Source organism: Scyliorhinus torazame, chromosome 18 (genome assembly GCF_047496885.1).
Source record: "Scyliorhinus torazame isolate Kashiwa2021f chromosome 18, sScyTor2.1, whole genome shotgun sequence".
NCBI classification, from domain to species: domain Eukaryota; kingdom Metazoa; phylum Chordata; class Chondrichthyes; order Carcharhiniformes; family Scyliorhinidae; genus Scyliorhinus; species Scyliorhinus torazame.
This window is the reverse complement of record NC_092724.1, coordinates 11100169-11123408: the sequence shown is the minus strand read 5'-3', so window position 1 is coordinate 11123408 and position 23240 is coordinate 11100169. Positions and strand designations below refer to the sequence as shown.

The following is a 23240-nucleotide window of genomic DNA, read 5'->3' as shown; positions in this document are numbered from 1 at the left end:
TCCATCTCCAGAAGACTGGGAAATTCCAGCCCATTGCTTCCACTTGTGGGGAAGAGCAAAATTAGTAGCCATCGGTTTACAATCGTCCCAAGAAATCAACTAGGGAATTCAAAAGAAACTTCTTGGCAGCACGGTAGCACAAGTGGATAGCACTGTGGCGTCACAGCGCCAGGATCCCAGGTTCGATTCCCCGCTGGGTCACTGTCTGTGCGGAGTCTGCACGTCCTCCCCGTGTGTGCTCCGGTTTCCTCCCACAATCCAAAGACGTGCAGGTTAGGTGGATTGGCCATGCTAAATTGCCCTTAATGTCCAAAAAAGTTAGGAGGGGTTATTGGGTTGCGGGGATAGGGTGGAAGTGAGGGCTTAAGTGGGTCGGTGCAGACTCGATGGGCCGAATGGCCTCCTTCTGCACTGTTTGTTCTATGTTCTTTACCCAGAGAGTGGTGAGAATTTGGAAAGTGTCGCCCCAGGAAGTAGCAGCGAATAGTAAAGAGGTCGGTGTATTTAGGGGAAAGTTAGATAAGCATATGAGAACAAAGGGTTATGATAGATGAAAGATGGGATAAGGCTCAAGCGGAGCATAATGGACTGGTTAGGCTGAATGTCCTGTTTCTTTGGTGGTATATTTTGTGTAATTCCTAAATAGCCTCCCGGCACGGTGTCACACTGGTTAGCACGGAAGAAAATCTCAGCAGGTCTGGCAGTATCTGTCAGGAGATTAACAGTGGTTAAGCACTGCTGCCTCACAGCTCCAGGGAACAAGATTCAATTCCGGCCTCGGGTGGCTGTCTGTGCGGAGTTCGCACTTTCTCCCCATGTCTGTGTGGGTTTCGTCCGGGTGCTCCGGTTTCCTCCCACAGTCAAAAGATGTGCAGGTTAGGTGAATTGGCCGTGCTAAATTCCCCCTTCGTGAACTAAAGTTTAGATGGGGTTATTGGGTTACAGGGATAGGGTGGAGGTGTGGGCAGGTGCAAACTCGATGGGCTGAATGGCCTCCTTCTGCACTGTAAATTCTATGATTGCAGCCAAACTCTAATGCATATATATTTTTTAAAATCACATCTGCTGCTGTGTGGATGGGAGCAGTGAACAAAATGCTGTGCTTGCCTTTTTGTACCAGGACCCATAAAGCTAGATTTCCTGTTGAAAGCAACCACCAAAAGGTCGTCATTTTCCCTTCGATGAAATCTGATATAAGGAATCGCTAATTGCAGTTTTGCAACTCCTCAGCTTGAAGAACACAGGCTGAGGCGCTAAGTGTCAATCATCTCCCGGCTCCGGTTGCCATAGCCCCCCCCCCCCCCCCCCCCCAGTGATTGACACTTGGAACTAACCAAACCCTGGCCAGCCCCCAGGGTCGACCCAGCCTTACACTGGAAGGCGATGGGCCAGTCAGCGGCGAGTGGGGGCGGAGTGCCTGGGCACAGTGGCAGAGAGAGAGAAGGCAGGTGTATCCCTTCCTATAGCTTTTTTTGGAAAGAGAATAATATTTTTGGTGGGGGCGGAGGGGGGGTAAGAGTAGTTGCTCAGCAGTCCAGCTGGCCTTTGCATTAAAGACATTTATGTGCGGCATGCGCCTTTGATCTATTAACTGCAGAAATAAAATCGAATTGGACGACCAGCTTTCTCTGCAACAACAAAAAAAGAGGAACATCAAATAAGACTGGAAGAAAATACCGGTGTAGAATATATATGATATCCATGATCATCATGCCAGCCTCCAGGTCTGGAGCCAGCTGCGATTACTGGATAGATGGTTCTCACAGAGAGATCGCCTTTGAAGATTACTACTCAGTGGCACAGGAATTGGGAAGGTACTGTATTACAGACTACATCTTAATATTGCGGAGGGTACCTGCAGGCGGTGGCATGTGATGACAGAGTGCAGACTGAACTGCTCCAGTCCCGCAGTCAAAAAATGCGTAACAATTCACCGCTCTGATTCCGTGTTAATTACAGTCATTGAAATATCAAACTGGGTGTCCTCCCCCCCCCCCCCCCCCCACACACCTTAAAAGATGCATCGTTTTATCAGGAATTAACAAAAACGTTAAAGCGAACCATCTTTTTGCTGGTAGCCTCCCCCCAACTCTGCAGAGGATACAAAAGGAACTTTATAAGAAAGATTATTGGGGATTAATTACAGGGGTTTGGATACAGTAGCGAATACTACATTGTGTGGCAACAATGATTTTCTCAATGAAATAAGATGAGGTGCATTATTAATGCAGTCCAGTCTATAGAGAGTGTGTGTGTGCTGCACTCAACTAGACCCACCAAGAACTATTACAATCGTGGTTCAAATGTCAGATTTCCTTTGACACATGCGCCTCAACATTCAAATAAAACTGGGTCAGGCTCTGCAGTGAAAAACTGTGACAGTCTTTATTCATTTTGGTCGGAAATTTTAATGTTCCCCTTTATGTCCCAGGTTTTTCATTTGATTTGATCCCAGGGGGTCCTGGGGACATGGAGACCACGGGGTTATCAGATACCCACCCATCTCCCTGTGGTACCTTTACAGTGTAATGTTTAAATGTCCCTTTTCTTCATCCGCTGACTGGCTACGTTTCTGTCTGCCGGTGCAGTATTTAAAGCAAATGGGTTTTCTGCAAGCTATTTCTGTAACCCTTTGGATCGTTCACACTATTTTAGAGGTTAGTTAGGGCAGTGGGAACTCAGGGGCTATGTCACGGTTTACACGGGATCCAAGGATGTGTGGGCACCCCTGGCCAACCCGCGTGTCCGTGTTTCCAGGGAGTCTCTCTGCTCTCAGTGGACCAGTATTTGCTGTAGATTCCCTGGGAGTGCTTTAAGTATTTGCCAGAGCAAATATAGTATTTGCAGGAAGTGTGTACACGTTTAACAGAGATCCTTGGGATTGTGTCAATATTTGAATGAGGTTCTGGGAGGCGTGTTAGTCTTTGAAAGTGGTCCCTGGAATATTTGAAGGCAATCTTTAGGGAGCATGTCAATATTTGCAGGAGCCCCTGAGAGTATTGGGAGCCCTGGAAGTGTGACAGTGTTTGCCGGATGGTTGTTACTTATTTGTAGGGGGTGCTCGGTGGTTGTCAGTATTTGCAGGATGCAGTCAGAATGATGCCAATATTTATAGTCAATTCAACATTAGACAAAAGCTTAGAAGCCTCTGTTTTCATGTTGGCCAGTCTGATTCAATGGCACCTATATTCAAACACTGTTGCTCCAATTTTGTAGATTATAAATTAGTCAAGGCCCTTTTTCTGAGATGTCTCTGGTGGCCCCTGAAATTAGTGCACTTCTCACAATAGGGCTGGTTTAGCTCAGTGGGCTAGACAGCTGGTTTGTGATGCAGAACAAGGCCAGCAGCACGGGTTCAATTCCCGTACCAGTTTACCCGAATAGGTGCCGGAATGTGGCGACTAGGGGCTTTTCACAGTAACTTCATACTTGTGACAATAAAAGTTGTTATTATTACTTTCATATCGAGAAGTCCTCGACTTCTAAATTTGTGCAGAATAATCGCAAGCTCCAACTCCTATTTCTGGGTTTTGAGCTGTTAATTGGCAATTAATTGGCTCTTAGAGGGACCACTTGAGGCTGTTCAAACTGCAACTTCTGCCGGTGCCACAGAAAAACTTCAGCTCACTAACCATTCACCCGGCAGAATTACCTGTGGCCCCTCAGCGCCAGCAGTAAGTTATTCGGCCCTGGCAGGCAGGTTGTGTACCTGTATTTTGAAGTCGAGGCCTGCGCCTTGGGAGCGCAAATGAATTTAGACCTTAAAGTTCCAACTGTTGAATGAGATATATGTGTAAACCTCCACAAAATTCCACTTTGTCGCTTGACCAGTAATGCTGGAGCCTTTTTCTGGGACGGGGTCGGGGTCGGGAGCGGGCGGGGAGAGTTGTACTTCTGTCTGATCTGACCTAATGTACGTAACAGGATTGCACTTTAGCACAAAGATATTCGTAACACTATCAAAATGTATGATGTGGAGATGCCGTCGTTGGACTGGGATGAGCACAGTAAGAATTCTTACTAGCTTTTGGAGCGCAGCTCCTTCACCTGAGGGAGGAGCTGCACCCTGAAAGCTAGTGATTGGGAACAAACCTGTTGGACTTTAACCTGGTGTTGTAAGACTTCTTACTGTATCAGAATACAGTGTTCAAAGTATGCGTAAGTTTACACACTGTTTACAGTTTCAGTGCTTACTTTTTTTACAGACTGTCTTTTTCACCTATTGTGAAACTATTCCAATTTAGAGTCTATTCCAGTGTGCAATATGCCAACTAAACTCAGATGATAGATTCGTTGCTACTTTAGCCAAACTTCTCAATTTTCTGGAAATCTGTGGTTAAAATGAAATCGATTTTGTTTCAAGTTTCAAAAGGACTGATAGAGTTCAACAAAATAAACAAAGGCGAAATCTCAAGCGGGACGGCCTGGCAGCTCCAGGTCAAATCGGTTGGTAGCTTCAGTTAGTTTGCAAAGCTAGGCTAGTCAATAAAAATGGAGGATGTTGGTATTTCCGTCTCCACCAAGTGAAGAACATTTGAACTATGTTTTCCGTTATGGTAAGTAAAATAATATCTTTGAGTCATCAAAGTGATAGTCAGATGCTGTGAGGGTGTTGGGGGAGAGCGGGGTGAGGGGCACAATGGTCTGTTTCTCTGGATGGCTGTACTATCTGACCAGCATGGTCTTTCTCAAATACTCCAATAGTATTTATTATGAGATACAACCTACCTGGCCAGATGGGAATCGCAAAGTGTCAGGTGGAAGAGTAAATCTTCCACAATGTAGAGCCAGCGCTGGTCCCGATTTCATCAATTTCTTGATGGATGGGTAGGTTAACAGTGCTGCTATGATAACACTGGTGCAAATTCAAATCAACAGCAGTTGAAGAATGGTTATCACCAGTACAAGAGATCACAGCTGGAGAGCAGACAGCTTATTGGACATTGGGCAGGGTTTGAAAATAATAATCGCTGATTGTCACAAGTAGGCCTCAATGAAGTTACTGTGAAAAGCCCCTAGTCACCACATTCTGGCACCTGTTCAGGGAGACCATTGCAGGAATTGAACCCGTGCTGCTGGCAATGTTCTGCATTGCAAGTCAGCTATTTAGCCCACTGTACTAAATGCTAATATGGGAAATATGGCAGACTGGAGATGAACAGTATCATAAAGCTATTTTGGGGCCAGGCAGACCCCATCAAATCTATGCATGCGGTGTTAGATTGAGATGTTTAACGAGTGCATGATGATTAACTTTCAGCTGCATTGCCTCACGGCGCTGAGGTCCCAGGTTCGATCCCGGCTCTGGGTCACTGTCTGTGTGGAGTTTGCACATTCTCCCCATGTTTGTGTGGGTTACGCCCCCACAACGCAAAGATATGCAGGCTAAGTGGATTGGCCACGCTAAAATTGCCCCTTAAATTGGAAAAAATTAATTGGGTACTCTTTAAAAAAAAATTTTTAAGACAAAAAAACTTTCAGCTGCTTTATTGGGGCGGCACGGTAGCGCAGCGGTTAGCTCTGCTTCCTCACAGCAACAGGGACCTGGGTTCAATTCCAGCCTTGTGTGACTGTGTGATGTTTGCATTTTCTCCCCGTGTCTGTGTGGGTTTCCTCCGGGTGCTCGGGTTTCCTCCCACATTCCAAAGATGTGCAGGTTAGGTGGGTTGGCCATGGTAAAATTGCCCCTCAGTGTCCAGGGATGTGCAGGTTAGGTGGGGTTACAGGGAAAGGACAAGCAGCAAGCCTAGCTGCTCTTTCAGAGGGTTGATGCAGACTCGATGGGCCGAATGGCCTCCTTCTGCACTGTAAGGATGAAATGATTCTATGATTTCTCCAGATCTAATGGATTATGGTTTTACTTGCAATACCATTCTCATATATTATGATTTTAGGTTAACTTTCCTACCTATATGGAGTTGGTTAATCTCAGCCAAGGGGTATTAGAGGTGCTCAATTGGGGCATTAGAGGTGCTCAATTAGAAATATAGCATCCATAGGACAAAGAAGCTGACCATGATTCCCACTCAGCTCATCCGTACAGTGACTCCTCGAAAGTATGTATATCTGTATATTGGTTAAGAACTGAAGTGGACCCACTGTGTTAGCCTCTGCAGTCGATCATACTGTTATCATTCACTGTCTACCAATTTGAAGAATTAGCACTGTATTCCTGTGTGCCAATCCCTCCCATTAAGAGTGAAAGACTTTGGGAAGGGAGGAGGGCAATTTGGACTAAGGAAGAAGTTAGGTAACAAAGAGATTTTTTTTCAAGTGCAAAGAGTCATAATAAATAATAATAACCTTTTATTGTCACAAGTATGAAGTTACTGTGAAAAGCTATGTTGCCACATTCCAGCGCCTGTTCGGTTAAGCTGTTATGGGAACCTGTGCCTTGTTCTGCATCATAAACTAGCTATCTAGCCCACTGGAGGAAGGCCTTTCAATGAGATGATAATTGTATGCTTGGCACATCCCACAAAGCCTGAGAGCAATGCAAAAAACAAAAACTCACCTCCCGACTCCCCACAGCCTATCCACCATCTGCAATGCACAGGTCAGCAGTGCTGTGGAATACTCAGCCCCTGCCTGGATGTGTACACCTCCAACCTCACTCTCAAGGGGCGGGGTTCTCTGCAAACGGCGCGATGTCCGCTACCCGGCGCCAAAAACGGCGCGGATCAGTCCAGCGTCGGGCCGCCCCAAAGGTGCGGTACTCTCCGCACCTTTAGGGGCCAAGCCCTCACCTTGAGGGGCTCGGCCCGCGCCGGAGTGATTTCTGCCTCGCCGGCTGGCGGGAAAGGCCTTTGGCGCCACGCCAGCCGGCGCCGAAAGGACTTCGCCGGGCGACGCATGCGCGGGAGCGTCAGCAGCCGCTCACGGCATCCCCGCGCATGCGCAGTGGAGGGGGTCTCTTAAAAGAGTGCCCCCACGGCAGAGGCCCGCCCGCCGATCGGTGGGCCCCAATCGCGGGCCAGGCCACCGTGGGGGCACCCCCCCGGGGCCAGATCGCCCCCCCCCAGGAACCCGGAGCCCGCCCGTGCCGTCTGCTCCCGTCGGTACGATAGGTGGTTCAATCCACGCCAGCTGGCGTGGGTTGACAGCGGCGGGACTTCGGGCCAGAGAATCGCCAGGGGTGGGCCCGCCGACCGGCGCAATTCCTGCTGACCGGCGCGGCGCGATTCCCGCTCCCGCCGAATCTCCGGTGGCGGAGAATTCGGGACACGGCGGGGGCGGGATTCACGCCGGCCCCCGGCGATTCTCCGACCCGGTGGGGGGTCGGAGAATCGCGCCCAAGAACTTTAACAAGAATGTTTTGGCGTAGGCAAATTTTGAAAAAGCCAACCTCTACTTTTGCTTGTTAACTAACCATTGGAAAGAACTTATTCTTTCGACTAAATGAATTGCTGGACACTGAAACGCCAAGATCTATCCAGTTTGCTTGTTTCACCCTGGGCGTGGTGTGCAACAAGGGGAATGGAGTTATTGACTAATCATAGCAATTAATTGTCTACGATGGACCCAAAAATATCGTGGGGTAGACTCCAGCTTTGGAGAGTTTTTTTGCTCCATAGGTTCAAAGTCACCTCTTTTCCTCCCAAGAACACGACACTTAACCCCATATGTCTCAAGTTACTCGTCTACTGTATCCCCACGGCGTTTGCTCATTTTCATTTGAATGACCCTTACTAAGTGCTTCCACTTTCAACCTAGGGAGTGTTACATAGATTGACATCAAACCTATTGTTTTCACAGATTGGTTTGGAATTTACCCATTTCGAAACGTAAGAAATGTCCCCTGATTCTAATGTCTTGGGCGTGGTGGATAGTCTCAACATTGTTACGTTGTATTAGAATTCTATGTGCAGAAATCATTTTACCTCTTTCCATTAAGAACATGCCAATTTACATTATTATTGCACAGACATAGTTGTGAAAATATAAATCTGCCATTTTTGCAGATTAAGGCCAGTATATCGGAAACTGACCTGACCGACAATTACTGAAGCTACGAAGTGACAATCCTTCACCTACTTATTCAATTATTCCTTTGCCTTGACGGAATTCATTTATCTGCACCTGATAATGCTGTTGATTGGATTTACACTGTGAGTGATGTGAAACACTGGCAGCACTTAGCACCTCAGTCCTGGGTGTAGCGGTGGCGGATGAGATCATTTTGTTTCACTGATTTGTCATTCTGCTAGGATGAAAGGTGCTCGTCGAGCATCTGCAGTGGATAGTGGATGGCAGTGATAGGAGAGTGGGATGGGACGGACCTCTTTTTTTGTAATAGGTAGAGGATTCAACCAGCTTTGTAAAGCAAATCTAGAATTAACTCTACTACCAAAGTCAAATTGTAATAATGATTATCTTTCTTTTATGATGAAGTGTTTTTTTTAAATTATAGTTTCTAATGTATTTTTGTCTGGTGGGATTTTAACATACTGCAATCGCACAAAGACGATGGAAAGACTGCCATCCAGCTGAAAATATAATCTGCATCCCATTCCACCTAAGTACATAGAACATGCAGTGCAGAAGGAGGTCATTCGGCCCATCGAGTCTGCACCAACCTACTTAAGCTCTCACTTCCACTCTATCCCAATAACCCCATCTAACCTTTTTGGTCACTAAGGGCAATTTATAATGGCCAATCCACCTAACCTGCACATCTTTGGGAGGAAATTGGAGCACCCGGAGGAAACCCACGCAGACACCGGGAGGACGTGCAGACTCCGCTCAACAGTGACCCAGCGGGGAATCGAACCTGGGACGCTGGCGCTGTGAAGCCACAGTGCTATCCACTTGTGCTACCGTGCTGCTCAAGTAGGATGAAAAGGAACATACTCTCAAACCCACCCCTCCCCTACGCCGGGGGTTTGTGTGTGTGTGTGTGTGTGTGTGTGTGTGGAAGGGGGGGGCGGCATGAAAGAACCTATCTCCAGTTGACTTTTACACTCATACTCTTCAAACGTTTCTGTGATGAAACATCAAAAATGTCCTACAACACAATGACTGCAGCAGACATGGCAATCAAATCCCTCCAGAATCTACAGCCAGCGAGGCTGTTTGAGAACTATCTACCCAGCCAGAGCATAGATCAGAGGGATATACTGAGGCTGCAAGGTGCTGTGTAAATCTCTTTCGCTCTCTCTTGGAAGTATTGTGCACGGATATTGCAAAGTAACCATCCTGAGAAGAGAATTTTACTGCAAACCAAGATCTTTTGGGGAGATATAGCTACATCCAGCTCCATATAGCTACATCCAGGAAGACAATTGAATAGAACGTTTGCAATGTGGAGTCATTGAGTCCAGCCAAAGGACAGGTAACCATGTATTTGTTTGATTGTTTATTTTCTTCAGGAACTTTCAAACATCTTTTAAGTCTATCCTTGTATTCTACCGTCTGTACTAGTGTGTGTGGCGTCCAGGGAATGTGTGTGGCGTATGAATGAGGATTACGATTTGCCTAGTTTTTTGTAATTTCGGAAGGAGTGTCAATAAACTTATCTTGTTCTTTGATTTAAACTCATTCTTTTATAATCTGAAAGCGTATGTAGTGGTATTGGCAAAGCACATCTTCACTAAATTCACAACTAAACCGTGTGACAACTAGTGATGGAGTACTGAATTAGGGGAGTTATTTCTTCACCCTCCCCTCACGTGGTTGAGCTCTTGACAATGGGTAATTTTGTAAATGCAAATTTACCAAAGCATCTTTCAGAAGGCATTGGGTTGTTCTCGAACTTATTTCGGAGATGACTGCAGCCCAGTCCGAGCTAGTCCAGGTCTTAACCGAGATCAAGATAGTGAGACAAATGCAAAGTCATTGTGACAAATCGTGAGGTCGGCAAGATTAGCCAGTGTATGGTGCACTGGACCAGAAGGTTGGTAAGAGAGGGTGACTGCTCGTAAGACGTCTCACAACACCAGGTTAAAGTCCAACAGGCTTATTTGGAATCAATAGCTTTCGGAGCGTAGCTCCTTCATCAGATGAAGTTGGACTTTAACCTGGTGGTGTAAGACTTCTTCCTGTGCACACCCCAGTCCAAAGCCGGCATGACAACATCATCCTCATAAGAAGGCAATGATCCGCAATTGGACCTTCAGCGAATGCCTAAGAAGACGGTAGTCATGGTTCATTCCAGAAGGAATTTAAGCTTGGAATAGCATCATAAGATTAGAAAGGCAGAAGTGGTGGTTTTGGATAAGGATGGGCAGGAAAAGTACCTCAGAGGGAGGAGAAAAGGATGGCGTAACCAGCGATGGGAAGGGGAGGAGAGAAGGTCGTAAATGAGCCAAGAAGGAAAAAAGGGAACTAAAATTAATAGTGGCAGCCAAAATATGAATGCATAGAAGGAATTCAGACTACATAAGCATGACAAGTATCAGGAGAGATTTACCTCCTCGACATAAAAAGGAATACTCGTTTGTTAAAATCTTTGAGGTGTAGTGGCGGCATGAGGTTGACAGGGTGGTTAGCTCAGAGCATCAATAAACCAATGTCCAAATTCAGAAAGAATTGTGCAGGCAGGAACTGTTCGAGACTCAGTGCAATAGTGGGAGTGTTGCTAGAGATTGACAGGTAAGAAGGCTGGCAAGGGGGCAGCAGGGTGGCGCAGTGGGTTAGCCCTGCTGCCTCACGGCACCGAGGTCCCAGCTTCGATCCCGGCTCTGAGTCACTGTCCGTGTGGAGTTTGCATATTCTCCCCGTGTCTGCGTGGGTTTCGCCCCCACAACCCAAAGATGTGCAGGGTAGGTGGATTGGCCACACTAAATTGCCCCTTAATTGGAAAAAATGAATTGGGCACTCTAAATTTATTTTTAAAAAGAAGGCTGGCAAGGAGTAGGGAGTTGATCATGAGCCAGTAGATATTGGTTTAAGGTCCAAGCAGATGTGTGCTATGGTTTCTAGTGTTAGCGTTGTGTCAGCAGATCTGTTACAGCAGCAGAGGAACGAGCATCACTGAGAATTAAATCAAGAGCTGCAAAGGTTGGGGAAACAGAGGACGGTAAAAGGTTGATTCAGTGGATCAGTGCACGGTTGAGGCAACTGGTTTGAAGAGTTGGGGGATAAGTCAAACGAACAGGATCCACAGAATCCCCACAGTGCAGAGGGAGGCCATTCAGTCAATCTAGTCTGCACCGGCCTTCTGAAAGAGAACCCTACCTTGGCCCACTCTCCCGTTCTATCCCCGTAACCCCGTACATTGATCCATGGCCAATCCACCTAACCTGCACATCTTTGGATTGTGGGAGGAAACCGGAGCACCCGGAGGAAACTCACACAGACACGAGAAGAACGTGCAGACTCCACACAGATAGTCACCCAAGGCTGGAATTGAACCCGGGTCACTGGCCCTGTGAGGCTGCAGTGCTAACCACTGTGCCTTCAGGCGCACAAGAGGTGTCAGTCTAATCCAGTCAAGAAAAGGGTGACAAAGGATATCTAATAAATTAGTGAAATGAACAGCCATGGGGAGTAAGTACCAGAATCGAGGTTGTTCAACAAAAAGTGATCTCAGTAGAAAGCAGTGATGAGAGTAGATGTCCCAGTAAAGCAGAGAAGCCTGTGATGAAATGGACTTCAGCCTCGGAATAAATGCACCTTTGATCCTGATCTGAACTATGATGAATGTAGGAATTTCTGATATATTGTATTATATGCAATTGGTGCAGTAAGGGTTAAAAGCCCGGGTTTGTGTGTGTATGACTGCTGCAGCCGCGTTTTTTAAAATCCTGGTTTGCAAGACAGCTAGGTCTTTGGGAGCCAGAGGTGCAATTAAAGCATCGTAAAAGCTTGGGCTACTGGATTTTGTCAATACTAAGAGGATTCCCTGCGGAGTAATTATTGGCATTGGGGTCAGTTTAGTGAGATGGCGTAGCTAATGGGAGGAGCCAGGGCTATTATTATTATTAAAGCATCAAGTGTTGAGCTTCAGTTTTATTTTGCGGCTGGAAGGCAAGTTCGGAAGAGTTTCTGAACAAATACAGGCAGAGATTCTTCACTGTTCTGACAGGGTTCTGGTCTATCTTTTCAAACAGTCTCCCTGTACAGCAAGTATTCCTGACTGCTAACTGTATTTTGAAGTGGATTGGGATCTGAGATAGTCTTGTCGTTAGAGTGGAAATAAAGATAGCAGTTAAGGGTTATTGTGTCACCATATTTATTAGCATTGTTTAAGGGGGTAATTGTAAGCTATTTTGTTATGTGATATTAAAGATATTTTAATACTGTGTTAGTAATGATTTTTGTTTTAATATACCATATCCCAATTTTGCGTGAAATCACACCTGGAGTGAGGTATCCTTTCCTCACAGGCTTACAAAATTAAAATAAAATATTGGGGTTTCTGTCCTGTATGCTGGCCACTGTTGGGGTCTGGCCTGGGGTCGTAATAGAATCAACAGCAAAGCTGAGAAGCCAGTGGTACAGACATGACGCTTAGTAGCTGTAGTGTGGCGTAGGGGGTGAGGGTGTGGTGGGGGCCCTGGGAGGGGGGGGGGGGCGGGGATAGTTTTGTGGGTGAATTGCAGGGAAGGGATAGGCACTGAAGGCAAATAGTTTATTCACGCTCCCATATTTCTGCAACCTATTATACTTCATGACTCATCTAACTTTGAATGGCGTGAGAAGGCGGAGGCAATGCAGGAAGCCTGGCAGATTCCACTGCCTGGGCTGCTGTGTGACAGGAAAGGAGAGTATCTTCTCCTGAGAGCTTCCCTCACCCGTCAGAGGCACCCAATTCACTCCACCCCACCAAGATCGTGCCCCCCTTTAAACTACCCCTCCAAAACTCTTCCTCCCCCCCCCAACTGCTCACTGGTCTCTCAAACCCAGCCCCCCCCCCCCAACATCCCTTACCCCCTTGTTGGGGTCTGCCACAGGCCTATCCAAAATCCCAGACTTAGCCCAAAGTCTGGGCCCCATTACTCTTCTCAGTGACTGCCTGTAGTCCCAGCAGTGGCCACCACTTGATCCTGGCACTGTAGAGCTATTGGCCAATGAGATTGGCCAGCAGTCCTCTGGGGCTAGACTTCCTCCCAGGGCAGGGATCAAAGTCCCACTGCGGAAAAAATTAAGACTGCTTCCAGCTTAATATCACTGCAAGGCAGCTGGGTTTCGGGTGGATGTGCTGACCACTGATGTTTCAGTTGTGGCGGTGGGTGAGGGGAATACGACGCCCTGTCAAATCCAGCCCAGTTTCTACCACAACCACTGACAGGGAGACAATCCCACAGCCTCACAACCCTCTGTGTAACAGGCATTCCTCTTTTGCTTTTGTTCTAAATCAGCTGGATTTAATCTTGTATTTATGGTTCTTCATTTCTGACCACTTCACTACTGGAAACGGCCTACCTCTTCCCACACTGCGCAGAAGTAATTCTAATTCAAATATTTTTTAACATTTACATCATGTTATTTCATAATCTACGTTTCTCTAACAGAAAAGGGCGGCACGATAGCAGAGTGGTTAGCCCTGTTGATTCACAGCGCCAGGGACCCGGGTTCAATTCCCAGCTTGGGTCACTGTCTGTGCGGAGTCTGCACGTTCTCCCCGTGTCTGCGTGGGTTCCCTCCGGGTGCTCCGGTTTCTTCCCACGGTCCAAAGATGTGTAGGTTAGGTGGGTTGGCCATGCTAAATTGCCCTTAGTGTCCAAAAAAGGGTGGGGGCGTTACTGGGATGGGGTGGAGGTCTGGGCTTAAGTGGAGTGCTCTTTCCAAGGGCCGGTGCCGACTCGATGGGCCGAATGGCCTCCTTCTGCATTGTAACTTCACTGGCTATGGTTAGAAAACGTTAAAGACTTTCTTTCCATTGTATTCCCTCATACGAAGCAACAATCTAGTGAGTTTGTGTTATGCACTTTCTAAAGCGTTGCTACGCTTCATACAGTGTGGATATCGCAGAGTTCCAACTACCATGATACAGGGATCTGAAACCAGCTCAAGTTATTTTGTTTTAAAAAGAGACATCAGACTGAAATTTTCAAGATTCTGAAAGCAACTGTCAGGGTGGATTGAGGGGAGACAGAAACGAGTAAATTAAGAGTAAGAAGGGAAGTCAGGCACAAGATTTAGGTCACGAGTTATCAGGAAGACATTGAAGCAAGCAGTACAATTGGCTTCAAGGGATCTGCTATTGAAAGTAGAAGGGATTGAGGGATGCAAGAAGACAAATTGGTTCGATTATAATAATCGCTTATTGTCACAAGTAGGCTTCAATGAAGTTACTGTGAAAAGCCCCTAGTCGCCACATTCCGCCGCCTGTTCGGGGAGGCCAGTACGGGAATTGAACCCGCGCTGCTGGCATTGTTCTGCATTACAAGCCAGCTGTTTAGCCCACTGTGCTAAACCAGCCCGGTGGGGCCTTTGATGGCCTATTTCTATTGTGCGAACGCAGATAGAGTGGAATAGAAATATTGGTAAAGTATCCAGATTATTTTGACATCAGGATTAATCCAAGAGTGGAGGTTAGTTGTACATAAGGTAGATACTGAAGTTGGTCCTCCTAAAATCGCTGTTACCAGAGTGGGGCTATTTGAATATTAAGAAGTTCTCTGAAAGGAATATCCCAATTCAACATCGAGTTACGGATGTGATTTTCCATCTGAGAACACTATTGATTCCACTAGGAGGTAATGTGTTGTATTACACATTGCATACTAACTTCCTAACATTCAAAAATGTTATGTAATCGCATCCTAGATTATAGAATTGATATAGCTTCACGTGCTATATAATGCAGACTATCGAAGGTTGAGGAAGCAATAACATGTTTGACAGCCCAAGGTCAAGTTAATCCAGAATTGTTCATTGTGGCCCGAGTTCAAATAACATAAGACACAAATGATTTCAATGTATATTTCTATACTCCCCAACATTTAATGTGAATGCATTGACATTGAGGATACCCTCCATCGTGCTGTGTGGCACTCCCACCGTGCTAAATGCGATAGATTTCAAACATATACAGCAACTCGCGACTGGGCATCCATGCGGCACTATGGTCCATCAACAGCAGCAGAATTGTGCCCAACCTCATGGCTTGGCATATCCCCCACTCTATCTTTAGCATCTCGCGAGGGGATCAACCCTGGTTCAATGAAGCGTGCAGGACGGCATGCCAGGAACAGTATAGCTAAAAATGAGGTGCCGACCTGGTGAGGTGACAGCACAGGACTGACTGTGTGCCAAACTGCATACGCAGCATGCAACAGACACTGCTGAGCAATCTCATAACCAACGGATCAGATCTGAGCTCTGCTGTCTTGCTACATCCAGTTGTAAATGATGGTGGACAATTAAACAACTCACTGCAGGAGAAGGCTCCACAAAGATTCCCATCCTCAATGATGGAGGAGTCAGCACATCAGTGAAAAAGCTGAAGCATTCGCAACAACTGTCAGAAGGAAGTGCTGAGTGGATGATCCTTCTCATCTCGTCCGGAGGTCCCCAGCATCACAGATGACATTTTTCCGCTAATTTAATTCACTCCACGTGTTAGCAAGAAACAGCTGAAGGCACTGGATTCTGCAAAGGCTCTGGGCCCTGACTATATTCCGGCAATAGTATTGTGCTCCAGAACTTGCTAGCCAAGCTGGTACAAACTACAACACTGGCATCTACTTGGCAATATGGAGATTTTCCCAGGCATCCCCTGTACACATAATGCAGAACAAATTCAACTCATCCAATTACTGCCCCATCAAGTCTACTCTCGATCATTGGTAAAGTGATGGAAGGGGTCATCAACAATGCTATCAAGTGGCACTTGTTTTTGATGCCCAGTTTGGGTTTTGTCAGGATGTCTCAGCTCCTGAACGTCGGCACAGGCTTGGAGGGTCGAAGGGCCTGTTCCTGTGCTGTACTGCAGTATTCAACCGAGTGTGGCATCAAGGAACCCTTGAGAAACTGGAGTCAATGGGAATTGGGAGTCATACCTATACACAAAGGAAAAAGGTGTGGTTGTTGGAGGTTAATTATCACAGCTCCAGTTGTGGGCTGCACGGTAGCACAGTGGTTAGGACAGTTGCTTCACAGCTCCAGGATCCCAGGTTCAATTCCCAGCTTGGATCACTGTCCGTGCGGAGTCTGCACGTTCTCCCCGTGTCTGCGTGGGTTTCCTCCGGGTGCTCCAGTTTCCTCCCACAGTCCAAAGACGTGCCGCTTAGGTGGATTGGTCATGCTAAATTGCCCTTAGTGTTGAAATGTTATGTGGGGTTACTGGGTTATGGGGATAGGGTGGAGGCTTAAGTAGGGTGCTCGTTCCAAGGGCCGGTGCAGACTCGATGGGCCGAATGGCCTCCTTATGCACTGTAAATTCTATGATTCCGGAACATCACTGCTGGATTTCCTCAGGGTCGTGTCCTCGGCCCAGCCATCTTCAGCTGCTTCAACAATTACCTTCCTTCCATCATAAAGTCAGATATGGGATGTTCACTGATGATTGCAAAATGTGCAGCATCATTTGGGTGGCCTCAGGCACTGAAGCAGTCCATGTCCAAATGCAGCAAGACCTGGACAATATCCAGGCTTGGGCTGCAAATGGCAAGTTACATTCATGCCACACAGGTGCCAGGCAAAGGCCATCTCCAAAAAGAGAGAATCTAGAAACATAGGTATATAGGAGCAGCAGGAGGCCATTCAGCCCTCCAAGCCTGCTCTGCCAATCAGAATGATCATGGTTGATCATCCAATTCAATAGTCTGATTCCGCCTTCCCCACATATCGTGTGATTGCTTTCGCCCCAAGTGCTATATCTTTTTCCCTCACCATTGACACCCCCCCCCCCCCCCCCCCCACCCCACCCTACTTGAACCATCTGTTCTCTGTTCCGAGTTGCCCTTTGACACACGGCTTACCTTTCTTCTGCCATTAACACATTCCGATCTCTTAATGTGCCACTATTAGCACCCTTCTTAGCGCCACACTACCAGAAGGATGTGGAGGCTTTAGAGAGGGTGCAGAAGAGATTTACCAAGATGTTGCCTGGTATGGAGGGCATTAGCTATGAAGAGCGGTTGAATAAACTTGGTTTGTTCTCACTGGAACAACGGAGATTGAGGGGTGACCTGATAGAGGTCTACAAAATTATGAAGGGCATAGACAGAGTGGATAGTCAGAGGCTTTTCCCCGGGGTAGAGGGGTCAATTATTAGGGGGCATAGGTTTAAGGTGCGAGGGGCAAGGTTTAGAGGAGATGGAGGAGGCAAGTCTTTTTACGCAGAGGGTAGTGGGTGCCTGGAACACGCTGCCGGAGGAGGTGGTGGAAGCAGGGACTATAGTGGCGTTTAAGGGGCATCTTGACAAATACATGAATAGGATGGGAATAGAGGGATACGGACCCAGGAAGTGTAGAGGATTTTAGTTTAGTCGGGCAGCATGGTCGGCACGGGCTTGGAGGGCCGAAGGGCCTGTTCCTGTGCTGTACTTTTCTTTGTTCTTGTTTGTTCTTTGATCACCTCCATTTACATTCTCTTGTCTTTCTGTCCACTACACCTTTGCCAATCTTCACCTATCGCTGGCCCTCTTTCCAACCCAACTGCTCCACACGCCCCCTGCACCACATCAGCATTACTTTGATCCGATTTCCAGTTCTCTCCAGCTTTGACAAAGAGCCACCCAGACTGGAAGCGTTAGCTCCCTTCTCTCTGTACAGATGCTGCCAGGCCTGCTGAGATTGCCTAGTATTTCCAGCATTCGCAGTAATTTGCTTCTATCTGCTGGATCTAACTGTTTCTTAAAAACATGTAACGTTTTGGCATCAGCTACTTTCTGTGGTAGCGAATTCCACAGGCTGTCGACTCTCTGGGTGAAGAGATTTCTCCTCATCTCTCTCTTGAACGGTCTACCCTGTATCCTCAAACTGTGACCCCTGGTTCAGGACACCTTCACCATCGGGAACATCCTTCTTGCATCTAACCTGTCTAGTCCTGTTACAGAGGAACATAGGACAGGAGCAGGCCAGTCAGCCCCTCGAGCCTGTCCTGCCATTCATTGAGATCTGTGGCCTAATTCCATATACCTGCCTTTAGCCCATATCCCTTAATATCTTTACTTAACAAAATCCTCTCTATCTCAGATTTAAATTGAACAACTGTTCCAGCTTCAACTGCTGCGTGTGGGAGAGAGTTCAAACGAATACCACCCTCTGAGTGAAGAAGTGCTTCCTAACATCTCTCTTCAATGGTCTAGCCCAGGAATTTTATCAGTTTTTATAAGATCCCTCCTCATTCTTCTGAACTCCAGCGAATACAGTTCCATCCAACTCAATCTCTCCTTGTATATCAGTCCCGACACCCCAGGAATCAGTCTGGTAAAACTTTGCCGCACTCCCTCCATAGCAAGAACATCCTTCCTCAGATAAGGAGACCAAGACTCCACACAATACTCCAGGTGTGGCCTCACCAAGGCCTTGTACAATTGCAGCAAGACATCCCTGCTCCTGTACTCAAATTCTCTCGCGATAAAGGCCAACATACCATTTGCCTTCTTTACTGCCTGCTGCACCTGCACGCTCACCTTCAGTGACTGGCGTGCAAAGAACCCAGGTCTCATTTCACATTCCTCACTCCTAATTTATGGCCATTCAGTTAACAATCTGCCCTTCCGTGTCTGCCAGCGAAGTGGTTAACCTCACATTTATCCATATAATACTGCATCGGACACTCAACTTATCCAAATCACATGGAAGGCTCTCTGCATCCTCCTCACAGCTCACCCTCCCACCCAGCTATGTGTCATCTGCATTGGAGTTATTACATTTTGTTCCCTCATCTAAATCATTAATATATATAATGAATAGCTGGGGTCCAAGCGCCGATCCCTACAGTACCCCACTAGTCACTGCCTGCCATTTGGAAAAAGACACATTAATTCCTACATTTGTCTGCCAACCAGTTTTCAAGCATTTTAGTTTACACACTAAATTTCTTATGTGGGATTTTGTTGACATAAACCACACCTGCCGCTCATCAACTCTACCAGTTGCATCTTTCAAGAATTCCAATTGGTTTGAAAAGCATGATTTTCCCCTTCATAAACCCATGCTGACTGTTTCCGATCCTGCCACCGTTTTCTAAGTGCTCTGCTATAAAATCTTTGATAACGGATTCTCAAATTTTTCCCACGACCGACGTCAGGCTTACTGATCTATAATTCCCTGTTTTCCCTCTACCTCCATTTTTAAATAGTCTATTTATTGTCCCTTGACATTCAATAATTTTACCATGGCTGAATTCCCCTCTACCAACATCCTGGGGGTTACCATTGATCAGAAGCTGAACCGGACTGGCCATATAAATACTGTGGCTACAAGAGCAGATCAGAGGCTAGAAATCTTGCGATGAGTAACTCATCTCCTGACTCCCCAAAACCTGTCAACCACCTACAAAGCACAAGTCAGGAGTGATGGAATATTCCCCAGTTGCCTGGATAAGTGCAGCTCCAACTACACTCAAGAAGCTCGACACCATCCAGGACAAAGAGCTGCTCGATTGGCCCCTCCCTCTACAAACATTCACCACCTACACCACCGACGCACAGTAGCAGCCGCGTGTACCATCTACAAGATGCACTGCAGGAACTCGCCAAGGCTCCTTCGACAACGCTTTCAAACCCTCAACCATTACCAATTAGAAAGACAGGTAGCAGATGCCTGGGAACACCTCTACCTGAAAGTTCTCTCCCAAGCCACACAGCATCCTGACTTGGAAGAATCAAAATCCTGAACTCCCGACCTAATAATGCACTGTGGGTTCACCTGCACCACATGTACTGCAGTGGTTCAAGAATACAGTTCACCATTACCTTCTCAAGGACAATTAAATGAGTGACAACTAACCCTTGAATCAAATTTATTTGATGTTAACCTAAACCAATTAAGATTACATAGGGGTGTAATTAGATGGCTGAAGACAGATATGATACAGTATAACTGTGGGGTTTCGTTCGGCCATTTTTCTCTGGATCATTCTCTCTCTTTCCAGAATCAATCTATACTTTGACTAAACTATTCGCTGTCTTTCATGTTTCACTTTCTGACTTGGCTTTTGAAGTTATTGCGAGCTGTTTGCCTAAGCAAGAAAATCATTTCTGTGATTCTTTGAAAGTTCAATTGTCTACAAATTGCCTCTCTGTGAGTCCTTTGCTAGCTGGACCTATCAGAGAATAAGACTTTAAATGATTCTCAATTGTAATCAATAGAGACAAATAAAACGATTCTTATTTGCACCTGACAAGTTTTAACTTAAATTTCTACTGATATTTAGTGATTCGCAACGTGCAGCTGAATCCGCATGGTAGATCTATCAACTTCTTTGTTCTGTTGAAGCTACGTTTTGAAATGCTGAATGTGTGTTTTGAAATGACCTGAGGTTATGAGTGAGTTTTAAAATGGTATTTAATAGACTAGGGGCTTAATGCTAAATAGCTATCTTTCGAACTATCACTTTTACCTATTAGATGTATTAGGAAACAGCGTCTTCTACAGATGGGCTCACGGAACGCTGACCTAGCCAATGATGCCCATATCTCATGAATGAACGAAAGTAAACTTGAAAAGCATTAATTATTCTTTGTTCACAGTTCTGGTGCTGCTTTCGAAAACTTGACGAAAATTATACTTTCAATGGTTATTGTTGTGTGGCAGTCCTGTTGTCTTACTTAAGATACATGGCACAGGGTTTGCGCGCAATTGTTCTGTATTTGAATTGTGTTACAGGCCTCGATGACACATCCACAGATCTGCTGCCCAGAGTCACAACACTGAACGGGAATGTTAACAGAATTGCAATCTGAAATCACACTATCCCTGTGGAGAATGTTGAGCTCTCAAACAGTTCTGCTGTCAGACTTTAGATTCCACTCACTGCCCTCGCAGTGAATAGTGAAAGGGGACTTGACCGTACCATTGAAGCGAAGTGACCTACTGATCTGGTTTAATTTCTCAGGAGTCAGCCAGCCATCTTGCGGGCACGGCTGCTAGGAACTGTGCAAGCCGCCAGCAGTTGTTTGACTTTTCTTTCCTCCTCTTTTTTTTCCCAGCGGGCTGAGCTCTAGGCCTCCGTTCAAACCTCTCACAACTGAGATTAGGAAGTCATTAATGTGGTGGGGAACCAGAATTGTCAACCCGCACTGTGTGTTCCAGTAGACTGGTGCCGCAGCACGATGCCGTCCTTTTGAGAGTGCTTTTTTCTTCTTAAAATGTATTTTAGTTCATTCAGAATGATGCAGTGTGAGAATGTGATCCCTTTCTTCTGCAAGTTTTCCTCGAGTGGCTGTTTTCATTGCTACCTGTCAATTGCATCAGGATGTGTTAATATTACGCTGAGAAGGTCATCATGTTACTGAATCTTCTGAGTACTAATCCCTGTGGCGAAATATGCTTTCATTGACAATACTGTCTTCAGACTTAGTGTTCAAGCTGTGGCACTCATAGTGTATTGTTTTTTTTTTCAAATTTAGAGTACCCAGTTCTTTTTTTTTCCAATTAAGGGGCAATTTAGCGTGGCCAATCCACCTACCCTATGGCCAATCCACCTACCCTGCACATCTTTGGGTTGAAGGAGTGAGACCCAAGCAGACACGGGGAGAATGTGCAAACTCCACACTCCTGGGGTTGGGATCGAACCCGGGTCCACAGCGCTGTGAGGCAGCAGTGCAAACCACCGCACCACCATGCCGCCCTAAGATGAACTTAACCACTTTCCATTGCATGTCATAATACATCTACTAACTTGTTAAATGTTTCTCCTTCGAACCCACATGTATGTGTATGAAATATTCACTCGCTTCAAACAGCTAAACTCTGCAGACTTGGTTCCACAGTGAGATTGGGTCCCTGGGTGTCTGCAATGTTTCCATTCTGGCAACATTCAGAAACGGCTGAGACATGCAGAGAGAAGTTTACTCCCTTGTGGACAGAAGTCGCAGTTTGCTGACCTCATTCCATTGTCAGAAACGGATTTGCAATATTGTCATGAAAAAAAACCTACTAAGCTGCTTAAGTAGGAGGTCAGATTCACTTAAGATAACATTGCAGCTTCTAATCATCTTTAAGGGTCAACATTTTCAATAGGTCCAGCTCGGAGCAGATGCTGTCAGGACAAAGTCATCACCAAACAGTAGGAGTACAACAACATGCGCTCTATTTTTAATTATTTCACGGGGTGTCCATGACAAGGCAAGAGTGTGTTGCCCAAGCCTAGTTGCAGTTGTGGCTGCCACCATCCTTTGTGATTAAGGAGGTGATGAAATATAAATGAGAACATACAGCACAGAGCTTTAAGGGAAAAAGGGAATCTGAAGGAGAGGATTTGCTGTACCATAAAGTTAGGAGTAACTATGGAGCAGTATTTCAGTGGGTTATGACTCTGAAGTTAGGCGAATACTGGAGGATGTTAATCAGTGGCAGAAGAATTGATGGTCTCAGTGTTTCGACCGCTCTGCCTTTGTCAATGAAGATCACATCTTATCTGAATCTTTTACTGACACTTTATAATCACCAGAATTAATGTCCGCTAGAGTGAGTTAAAGAAGAAGGGCAGGCAGTGGCACAGTGGCATTGTCACGGGAAATATAAACATAAGTAATCCAGAGACCGCGGGCAATACTCTGGAGACTTAGGTCCGAATCCACCACAGGCAGCTGGGGAAATTTCAATTCAATAAAAATCTGTAATTAAAAGTGAAATGATAAATCATGAAATTATTGGCGATTGTTGGAAAAACAATCCTGCCATGCAGGCTGTGCTGGGGCAGTGGTAGAGGGCATTGCCTCTCCCCCCCCCCCACCCCATGACAGTCGCCATTCACACCCAATGCAAATATGGGGGGGGGGGGCAATATCCAGACGACGGTTTCTCTCTCCACAAATCTGCCATACCTACTCACAAATTTGAACAGCACTTTTTTACTTTTATTATGAATTATTTACCCTTTAAACTATCAGGATTTCCAACCATCAAAATGTCTGGTCAAAATTCATTGGGTGAATTTTCCGGGGGTGGGAGGGACTACCCCCCCCATCCCCCCCACCGGTATAAAAATCAGTCTTGAGCCGACCGACTTTAAAAAAGTTAATACGCTGGGAACAGCCGTAAGATGGTGAGAGTGGGACGTCCGCCTGTCTGGGTGAGGAAGCCCCGTCCTCGAGAGCTGCCTGCCAAGTTGATTTGCCGGGCAGCTCGGAGGTCCCAGCTGCGCCTGAACTGAGTAGCGGCCACTGCTGGACGAA

General features: G+C 46.3%; 1 protein-coding gene across 2 annotated transcripts in view; it reads left to right on the top strand.

The window, feature by feature from the left end:
- The first annotated feature begins 1368 nt into the window (after positions 1-1368).
- Positions 1369-23240, top strand: part of LOC140394945 (calcium/calmodulin-dependent protein kinase type IV-like) — a 155557-nt gene continuing 133685 nt past the window's right edge. Inside the window, exon 1 of one of the 2 annotated variants that reach the window (XM_072482160.1) lies at positions 1369-1814. In XM_072482160.1, the coding sequence (XP_072338261.1) occupies positions 1693-1814 (122 nt within the window). In that variant the 5' untranslated portion in view covers positions 1369-1692. The remainder of the gene's footprint in view (positions 1815-23240) is intronic. The other variant, XM_072482158.1, reaches the window with a different exon arrangement.